A 10,535-nucleotide genomic window follows, 5' to 3' on the forward strand; every position below is an offset into this window, starting at 1 on the left:
AAGGATGTAAGACTGGGAAAATAGGCCATGGTAGATAAAGTGAAGGGTGTTCTGCTCTTCATAAAACTGCCACGACTAACCACGTCTTGTCGAGTGTCCTGGCCCACACCCTCACTGGGCAAGATCCCTGCCAGGCCTCACCTTTTGTGCCACTCTTTCCAAGGTGCTCAAGCCATCTGGCAGCAACTCTGGTTAGTCACCACATCACCCTGTGGCTGGACTAGCAGGAAAGCATTTGAAAAATGACCCTCATACCCAAAACTGGGCCCTGGCATGACACGATAGGAAGCCTCCTAAGAAAGTAGACAGTTATGGCTGCCCAGGGGGTACCTCCCGTCTTCCCAGACCCTGGGGGACCCTGGTCTCCTTGGAGCCCTGAGCCTAACATTGGTACATTGAGTATTCATTCACATGAGGTAACATGCAGGATTAAGGACCGCAGACGGAGTTTATAAACACGATTTAATAAAACACACCCTGAAGTCATATCTGTTCTCAGTACTTCCACCCCATTCCGATGGTTATTCAGATATAGAGGAGATCTATCGGAGTTTTTATAATTCTGGCTAAATAAGAAAAACGACTGCTCAGCTTCTTGGTACCAAAACCCTCCCCAAATGCAAATGCAAACTACCCTGAGATATCCTTTTTCACCTAGCAGAAATCCAAGAGTTTGACAACATAATCTGTTAGTGAGAAGACAGACACTTTCATGCATTGCTTCTGGGAAGGCGAAATGGTACAATCCTAGGAAGGAAAATTGGGCAAAAGTATGTCAAGTATTTGCCCTTTGACACGGCAATCTCATCTCTAGGAATCTATCCATAAAATGCACTCAAAAAAATATAAAAAGACTTAACTTGCTCATTGCAGCACCATTTGTTACATTGAAAGACTGGAAACAACCTATGTGTCCATCAGGAGGGGTATAGTTCAGTAAGCCATGGCCCATCCACACAATGGAGCACTATGCTGCCATAAAGGGAGGGAAGATGCCTTCCTGTATTGCTGTGAGTAATCTCTAGCATGTTTTATTAAATAGAAAAAAAAAAAGATACAGTATGCTACCATTCATATAAGGAAAAGTATAACTATATATATATTTTTTTTTATTTTTTTTTTTGAATAAAAGGATAAACCCTAAAATAAAAGAGATATATCCACCAATGGCAACATAAGAAACTTGTTTGGATCCTGATTCAAACAAACAAACTGAAAACAAAATGATGAAATAAGTGAGCACATTCTGGATATTTGATGACATTAAGGAATTAATATTATTGTTTTTTAGTTGTGACCGTGGTGTAGTTATTTTTTTGTAATGAGACTTTATCTTTTAGAGATACCCCTTGAAATGTTTCCAGGTGAAATTATACAATGTCTGTTACTTGCTTCAAAATAAGTTTGGAAATGGGAGTAGGTGGGGATATAGATGAAACAAGATTGGCCGTGGATTACTAATTGTTGAAGCTGATGATGAATCCACGAGACTTTGATACACACTTCTCTATACATTTATATAGGTTTAAAATTTTTCATGATAAAATAATTTAAAAAGCAAAGAGGAGTGAGAGGAAAGGAAGGATGGAAGGGAAGAAGGGAGGGAGGAAGGGAGGGAGAGAAGGAGGGAGGGAAGAAAAGAAAGAAAAGAAACCCTTCCCATGCGGTGTGTGTCACAGTCTATAGAAACAATTGCCATTCTGGCTCTAAACCCTGCCCTCACAACCAGCCCCCAGTTGCAAATAACAGCACAGCCAACACTGGCTACACGTGAGAGAGCTCCTGGGAGTAGACTGAACTGCTAGGAGACTAGACAAAGGCAGACAGGACCAGAGCAACACCAGGCTGAGTTAAAAAAAAAGCGCCACGTGCCCAGCGGGCCAGCTCAGTAGAGTGAGGTCAGGTGAGCAGGAGATGTCCAACGTGATCAGAGGAGGGAGGAGTGGTCAGATCTTGGCTCTTTAGGATGGAAAGGGGACGACGGGAGATGTGAGGAGGGGCAGGCCTCTGCCTAGAGCATGAAGGGACCACTCTGGGCATGGCAAAGGGCCAAAACTGACTGGGCCCTGCTGTGTGCCAAGCATTGTGCTGGGCATTTGGCATAAACCATCTAAAGAGACTCAGCACAAAGGGAGGTTGGGGAGGGTGAGAAATCCAGCTGACTGAGCTAGATGGCTCAGGGGAGCAGGGAGAAGAATTAAACTAGCTGAGGATGACCAAGGAATGGCCGGTTTACCGTTTAAGCCTTTGGCTGAACCTCCGTTCCATTGAATCAGGCCAATAGGGAAGCCCGGGGCCTCGGCTGGACCTCATCAGATGCCTTAGAGAACCCAACTCAGGCCGAAACCCACCTGTCTGAGCCATAGAGGTTTCTTCTTACACCTTCAGGCTGGGCAGGGCCAGAAAAGGCTGTCCCATCACCTGGCTATCCCACTGAGATAAGCCTTGGGCTGGCTAGGGAGGAACACAGAGCCGGGGCCTGTGTGAACAACCAATGATGATGGCCTGAGCATCTCAGAGCCAGGTGAGAAGATATGGGGAACAGGCCTGAGGAGGGGTACAGCTTTCAGAGCAGTGGTCTCAATCAGGAGTGATACTTCCACCCTCTCCAGGGCATTTCACAATGTTTGGAGACATCTTTGTGCGAGGTGCCACTAGTATCTAGTGGGTAGAAGCCAGGTGTGCTGCTAAACACCCTACAATGCATAGGACAGCTCCCCTGCCCCCACGAAGAATTACATAGCCCAAAACGGCAACAGTGCCAACGCTGCGACCCCCTGGTGAAGAGCAAAGCAGGTAAGAGAGGCAACACCAGGCTGTAGCGACGGCTACAATGGAAATCCAAGCCACTTCCTGGGATGAAGCTGCCCCTGCCCTCAGGAAGAGGCATCCTTTCCTAACTCAGCCAGACGCTGTGAGGACGAGCATGATGGAAGTGTGTTAGGGGAGGGAGCCATGGTAGGGCTGGAGGGAAAAGAGAATGCAGCTTTTGTCACCTAGGCTGTGATTTGTGCACAAAAGCAATTTCAAAGAGACTTAGTTTTTAATGGAGGGTCAAAAAGTCAACCCACACGATTATGTCATCTCCTTGCTGGCAAAGACAGAGGTTTTAAAGCACTATGACATACACCCCAGGTGGGCAATGAGATGTGATCAAAGAACTTCATGGCAGAACCATTTCTAATAGCAAAGGAGAGAAACAACACAAATGTCCAGGGATGACAGACACGCTGGATAAACAATGGAATATCCTGCAAAAGAATGAGGATACTTTCTATGTATGTACATGGAAAGGTCTCCAGAATATATGAAGTGAAAACAGCAAAGTGCAAAACACTGGAGTTCTGTGCTGTCATTTGGTGACGGGAGAGGGAGAAATCAGCAGTATATTAATAACTGCTTACATTTGCATAAAACAGGAGATCGCAAATGTGACCGTGCATCAGACCTGCCCAAGGAAGCTTTTTTAGCCAGACTTACTTCAAACAGCATCGACCTCGCTTTGACTGCGCGGGGGGATGTGGAAAGTGCCCGGTTTCTTGCCCAGAGTTGAATTGCCCAGCTTTTTCGACCCTGGGACTTTAGACAGAGGCCAATAAATGCCCCCCTTTGCCCAATCGCTTCAGCAAACCCAAGAGACTGTTTCCCACCCCTCAAGTGGCCGCTGAATGTGAGAAGTTCACGGGCTTTTGAAGGAATCCCTCGGCAACATTAGAGTTGGGGACAAAAAAAGCACCCCCCGCCCCATTCCCCCACACACTCACATTTCTTCCTTCATAGGGAAGTGAACCGAAGGTCTGAGTGAAGGTGGCCGCGGGCCAGGGACAAACCTAGCCCTCCAACATCCCCCGCCCCCGTCCCTGCCCCCGCCCCGCTAAGGGGGGAGGAGCGACGGCTACAATGGATCCTCCTGCGGGCTTTGTGCGTGCTCGGAATCCAGCTGTCGCCGCCCCACGGAGCCCCCTGCCCCCGCAGGGCGCACATTTCCCGGCCGCCCACCAGCCGGGTCGCATCGGTGGCCGCTGCCCCAGCAGAGCCGAGAGCCGTTCCCGCCCGCTTCGTGGCCGTCCGGCCCCGGTTGCCCCCCGAAATGCCGGTCGACTTCACCGGGTACTGGAAGATGCTGACCAACGAGAATTTTGAGGAGTACCTGCGCGCGCTGGGTAAGCCGCTTCCGCCGCCCTCGGCCCGGGGCGCCCCGCGGAGCCCCTGGGGCCTCTCCCCAGAGCCCTTCGGAGCCCGCTGCCCGCCTGCCCGCGCCGGGCCAGCGCCGTCGGTGCACCCAGGCAGCAGAAAGGGCCTACGCGGCCACAGCTCCGAGGGTGGCCACCAGGCAGCGAATTGCAGGATGGAGGTTGTTAGGTTCATTGGTGGTAAATGTCTGATAGTTGGCTCTAGACGTGGATAATTTTATCAGGAAAGCTAGTTTTTGTTTTTAAATGGTTTTAAAGGCAGAAAACTTGTGTTGCCAAATTAAAGAAAAGAAAAAGAAAAATGCGCAGACTGGTTGCTCACAGAGACAGCGCTAAACAAGCAGGGAATCCCAACCGTTTAACCGGGTAGCGGACCCCTGAGGCCCCCCTACCTTGGGAACAGTTCTCTTGAGTTTTCTGGCCAACTCTCTTGCCCTTCTGTGTCCTGGCACCCCCGCAGATGTCAATGTGGCCTTGCGCAAAATAGCCAACTTGCTGAAGCCAGACAAAGAGATCGTGCAGGACGGCGACCATATGATCATCCGCACGCTGAGCACTTTTAGGAACTACATCATGGACTTCCAGATTGGGAAGGAGTTTGAGGAGGATCTGACGGGCATAGATGACCGCAAGTGCATGGTGAGGATGTGTGTACACCCTGGCATCTCCTGCCCAGGGGGCCTGACCAAAGGCTGGGCTAGTTCTTTTTAGAGGGGAGCAAGGGCCCATGTGTTCTTAGGGACCAAGGATCTTGGCACTAAAGATCTTGGCCCTCCCAGCCCCCAGAATAGGCAGCACGTCCTCATTCAGCCTGCCCCTCCGCCCGAACCAGATGGTAATCGGTATGAGAGCTGCAGCTTGTTGAGTCTCTGCGGTGTCTGGACACCGAACCAAGTGCTTTATACACTTGACTCCACCTAATCCTCCCAACAACCTTTGAGGGAGATTTGAGTACGCCCATTTCACAGATGAGAAAACAATCTCAAAAGAGACGAAGTAACATGCCGGGAGAAGCACAACTAGGGAGGGGCCGTGCTGGAATTCCAGGCATGTCTGTTGACTGTTCTCTGGCTGCAGTTTGGGCTGGTGGAGGAAGAGAAGAAAGAAAGAAGAAACACAGGGAGCCTTTCTGAAGTGTAAACTTCCTAAATGACCTAGCGTGGAACCACTCTAGGAAGCGGGGGACACGGCGATCCCTGCCAGAAGCCTTCTGACCTGCCCCTCCTGGTCCCAAAACTGAGATTTGGCTCCTGGCCATCCCCTTCCCCGCCCTATCCTCCACTGCCCGCCAGGCTTCCTTCGAACCTTGCAGCCAATACCTACCCAGAAGAGCAGCTCCTCTGTAGACCGAGCCAGAGAAAGCAGCTCCGGATGGGGGAGGGGAGTGAACTCCAGCTCCCAAGGGTGGGAAGCTGGTGACCAGGAGACTCCAATTCGTGCTGCCGTGGCAGACTTCAGAAGGGCAGTCCCAGGCCTCCAGTCAGCACTCTGGAGGTCACTGGGAGGTCAGGGTGCCCCTGGTCTTCCTTTCACAGTGTTGGGTCCAGCGCTAGTTTATATTTATTGACGAAGCCCTCCCCCTTCCACCATTGACCCAGGGTCTGCTGCATGCTGTCCCGCTGGGCCAGGTCCTTTACACCACAGCCCAGTGAGGGAGGGATTAGTCAGTCACCCTGTATTATGCAATAACAGGCTCCACAGGGGAAGAGAATTGCAAGAGATGGGATTTGAACGCCCGGTCTTTGCACTTTAAAGCTTATGCTCCTGCTCTCTCCCAGGCTTCTCTCTGCTGGTAGCCTTTGCAGAAACCAGATGGCTGAGGTTTGTGAGGACTGTGGCTGAGGAGTGCTGATGTCTGGGAATAAGGAGCCCCAGGCCCTGACGACTCATCCCCACCACCCCCCTCGCCCTTGTTGATTTATCTGAAGGCTGGGGAGTTAGTGTCTGAGCCTGCTGTTTGGAATGACGGAAGAGGGGTAGCGGCAGGGAGTGTCCTTGGAGAGGCCACTAGTGGAAGAAAACACTAGTGTGAGAAAATGTCAGGTTGTGCCCTTAAATGGCCCAAGGCCTCTTAATCTGCCCAGAGGCTCAGGGGGAAAGGTCTGCCGTGCTGAGGTGGCAGCCCTGTCCAAGGTCTGGCCCCCTGCATGGAATTAGACATAAGAACAAGCATCCCCGGCTCACTCCTGGGGTACTCGCGCAACACGTCACACGTCTCTATTTCGGGTCACCCACAATAGTTGGCTAATTATCTTTGTTCTTTCATTCCCTCCGTCATCCATTAATGCGTAAAACATTTATTGATCACCTAGTAATACCAGCTAATGCTCATAAAGTGCTTACTATGCACCAGGTAGTGTTCACATTTTATTTTAACTCGCTCAACCTTCACAACACCATTTTCAACCCCATTTAACAGATAAGAAAAACCGAGGCAAGATGTCTTATCGTGTGACCTTGGGGAAGTGAAGTAAATGGCAGAGGGAGGATTAGAATTTGGTCTGGGCAGCTCCAGGGTGCCTGCTGTTAACTGTTGTACTGTACTTAGCACTTTCCTCACGTGCTGGTCACTGCACCAGGGGCAGGGACACCGCTGAGCGCATCGCAAGCCCTGGTGTTCAGGAATTCACAGTTTCTGCGGTGGAGACAGACACATAAACAGTTCCGAACACAGCAAGATCAGTGGTAACAGGGGAGGGAAGCACCCAGAGGAGGGGATTCCAGGAATTGTGGAGGAGGCTCTTTCTGTACTTGATGATGAAAGAAAAGGGGATGGAAGGGAGGGATTTGGACATGGAGGGAGGGGCAGGTGGCCACCTGCAGTTCTCATCCCAGTGTTAAGACAATGGTAGGTGAGCAGATGTGGGAGCCCAGAAGCTGGGCAAACTAGATGAAATTGTGCGGGACTCGTGGTCGCCCTTGATGTCCCGGGACTCAGTAGATGGCCACTCACTTACCTTCCTGTCTCCCTTTGGGGGAAGGACGGCCCCTTTGCTCCAGCCTTCCCTTGGCCCCCTGCCTTGCCACTTTCTCCCGGCTGCCCAACTGGATGGTGGACCATAGTGAAGAGCATGGCTGCGGGAGGGTTAGGGTAATAGGATTGCAGCAACTGTCCAGCCTCAGGCTTGTGAGTGGAGGGGGGCCGCATGCCAAGATGCCATGCTGGCTGGGATCCTGAGCAAGGTGGCTGCTAAAGATAACTTTCACCACAACCCCTTCTGCTTCACACACTCTGCACCTTTTAGCCAGAAGCCGTACTGGCGAAAGCCAATTCTCAGCGGCCCCCAACCTTTTTGGCACCAGGGACCAGCGCTCATATGAGAACCTAATGCCTGATGACCTGAGGTGGAGCTGAGGCGGTGACGCTAGCCCCTGGGAGCGGCTCAAATACAGATGAAGCTTCGCTTGCTCTCCTGCCGCTCGCCTCCTGCTGTGCGGCCTGGTTCCCAACAGTCTGCGGCCAGGGGTTGAGGATCCCTATTCTCATGTGTTCTTCCCAGCACATTCCAAGAGTTTCATTTCTCACCTGGGATTGTTTATTCATTTGTCCATTCTTCTCATGGTCCTACAAGCATTTCAAGGGGCTTGCTCTATCTTTGCAGCCCCTGTGTTATTGAGATGAATCGCACGAGAGCCTTGCTCTCACGGAGCTCAGTGCAGTGAGGGAGACAGACCAAAGCAGCCAATTATACCATGATAGTGTGCTGATGGGGGGAGGGCAGGCAGGGAAAAAAACCCCTCCTGGGTCTGGGAGGTCAGGGAAAGTTCCCACAGGAAGTGGAGTGTGAGCTGTGGCTTGAAGGATAGATGAGAAGTAATAGCCAGGCAAACAGGAAGGGGACGAGAGGAAGGCCAGAGCCAAGAGAACAGCACCGGTAAATATTATTTCGGACTTGAACCTGGTATGGGGACCCAGAGGCAGCGAGGCCTCCTGACGCACCGAGGCCAGTGGACAAGACAGACGCATCTTCAAGCCATTACAGCCCAGTGTTGTGATGGAAGCTTGAATAGAGCCTTGAAGAGCAAGTAGGATTTAGGGCAGATGTAGAGAAGGGATAAAAGCATTCCAGGCAGAGGGAATCATGTGCACAAAGGCCCAGAGGTCAAAAAGGCCTGGTCGGGAGGAGGGAGGAGGTTTAGGGAGGTGAGGGAGGTGACATCTGTAAGATTTTCAATGTGGCTGGAGTGCAAAATGTGGCCAAGGGAGAGGAGAGTGATGAGGACCCGGTAGAGACCCCAGATGTGGCCCTGACAGACTGTGGGGAGCCCTTGCTCGGGAGGTGTCATCAGGCTGACCTTCCTCTCCAAGGCTTCCTGCCTCAGAGGTCTCTGACCCTGACTATCCCATAGAAACACAGATAAGGTTCCCAACCGGAGGGTGAAATCCGGCCTGCAGATATGTTGTGTTTGGCCTGCACAACGTTTGAAAAATTTCAGAGCCAGTTGTTGGCGATGGCCAAAGGTTGTAAGATGTCACAGAAAAATCCATGTTTCTGCTGTTCTTACCAAAGGAAGAAAACATCAAGATGCCAAAAATACTAGTTGTCTGATTATTCCTGTGTCACGTGGCTTCCTGAGACGCTGTCACAGTTGCTCCCTTTAGACGGGACGTTCTCCAGTTTGCCCCAGTCCTCACCCCACCCTGTTACCTGAAGTCGAGGATCAGCGGGCCCATCATCATTGTTTTCACCATGGGTTCCTTAAAGCAGGGTTCCCAAAGTGGAGTCCTGCAGCAGCAGCATCACCAGACTGTGGCAGAAGCACAGGTTCTCCGGCCACACCCCTCGCCTACTGAATCAGAAACTCTGGGGGTGGGGCCAGCAGTCTGGGTTTCAGTGTGCCCCCACGTGGTTCTGATGCAGCTAAAGCGTGTGAACCAGTGCCTTGGAGTAAAGAAACGTCTCTCTAAAACCAGGTGTAGAGAACCACGTGCCGCTGGCCGGTTTAGTCCTTTGTCTGACTCCTGTGGACGTTGCAGTCCACCCCTGGAATCACCTACAATGGCCCCGGAGTCTCCCAGGCTGAGACATGGAGGGATTCGGGTCTGTTAGCCCCGGCTTACTCAGCCTGCATTTCCAGTCTCTTCTGTTCAGGTTTTACATGACCCATGAGCAGCAGGGGTTGTCATTTTGGTGGAAATGCATAGACTAGACACAGCTTTTCTCCACCACTGCCTGCATGGCTTTGTGCATTCATATGAACTCTCTGGCCTAGTTCGAAACCAGTATCATGTATTGAATCTAGCGGTCGTCAGCTCTGGCAGGGTAGGGAACCTTGAAAAAGGAAGGTGCTCCTCGACTTCAAATAGTGTTCCCCACTCCTGGACCCGAGAATCCCTCAGAATGAGGAATGACTGGGATCTTTGTTTCCAACTAGCCCCCCAGCACGAGCAGTTTTTGTGGGAGCAGACTGAGCCACAGCCAGGAATCACAGCCACGAGCCTGGCTCTGCATGGTGGTGGCAGAAGGGCCATTTGTCATCCCACCACGGACACCGGGTCAGGTTTTCCCTGGAGGAGGCAACTCTGTTCACTCCGGAGCCTGGCGCCTCCTCCCTGGCTGAGGCCTCGCCTCCTATCCAGCTCTGAACTCGGGATGACCCCTTCCACAGAGCTGCCTTCCGCTTCTAGCCCTCCGCCCCTCTGTGGGGTTCTTTGTTTTTATTGTAAAAAGGAAAAAAGATTCAAATCGCATGGGGGAGAGTGGATTAGGAAGGAAAGGACCCCTTCCCTTTCTTGGCCTGATTCCTACTCCCCAGAGGTTGTCACTGTTACTGTGTCTGGTGGATCTGTCTGGAAATCTTTCTTGAAAAGGACTGAGGGAAAGAGGGAAGGAAGGAAGACCCCCCCCACTCCTCTGCATATTGTTTTTTCACTAAATGATATTTCTCGGGCATCTTTCCCGTCTATGGTTCCTTCCCTTCCCTCTCTGACTTTCTTAATTCCATTTGTCCGTCCATCCATCCATCCATCCATCCATCCATCTACTTACATGTGGTAATACATGAAATCCACCAAACTGCCATTAACACTAGTTTAAATTCTTGCCAGCTTTCTGATCCTGTTCTTGACTCATTAAAAAGATTTTGTTGGTTCTTATTTTAAAAAAACACAATGCCAGCGGCTGAGTTAACTCCCTGGGCTGTGGAGCTGAGAATGCCGTCGGATTTGGCCGCCTTCCGAGAGCCGCCCCTGTCCAGGTCAGGCACCCGGGTCCATTCCAGGATGGAGACACCGAGTCTCTTTCATGTCTTAGCTAAAGTTCTCTGACCTTTGAAATCGGTGTCAGCAGCATGCTTTTGAGGATTACTAAAAGAAGAATTAAAGCAACCCAAATAAAATTT

General features: G+C 51.2%; 1 protein-coding gene and 1 long non-coding RNA gene across 3 annotated transcripts in view; one reads left to right on the forward strand and one right to left on the reverse strand.

Annotated features, from left to right (window-relative positions):
• The window catches only part of LOC111738106, a 10,888-nt gene extending 4,987 nt beyond the window's left edge, over window positions 1-5,901 (reverse strand). Inside the window, exon 1 of one of the 2 annotated variants that reach the window (XR_002779698.1) lies at window positions 5,517-5,901. This is a non-coding gene — a long non-coding RNA (uncharacterized LOC111738106). The remainder of the gene's footprint in view (window positions 1-5,516) is intronic. The other variant, XR_002779697.1, reaches the window with a different exon arrangement.
• The window catches only part of RBP1 (retinol binding protein 1), a 24,290-nt gene continuing 16,634 nt past the window's right edge, over window positions 2,880-10,535 (forward strand). The window contains 3 exon segments of the mRNA XM_011357453.2: window positions 2,880-4,059; window positions 4,061-4,163; window positions 4,654-4,832. Of these exon segments, the coding sequence (XP_011355755.1) occupies window positions 3,901-4,059; window positions 4,061-4,163; window positions 4,654-4,832 (441 nt within the window). The 5' untranslated portion in view covers window positions 2,880-3,900.

The sequence above is a fragment of the Pteropus vampyrus genome, unplaced genomic scaffold (assembly GCF_000151845.1).
Source record: "Pteropus vampyrus isolate Shadow unplaced genomic scaffold, Pvam_2.0 Scaffold35, whole genome shotgun sequence".
Lineage (NCBI taxonomy): Eukaryota > Metazoa > Chordata > Mammalia > Chiroptera > Pteropodidae > Pteropus > Pteropus vampyrus.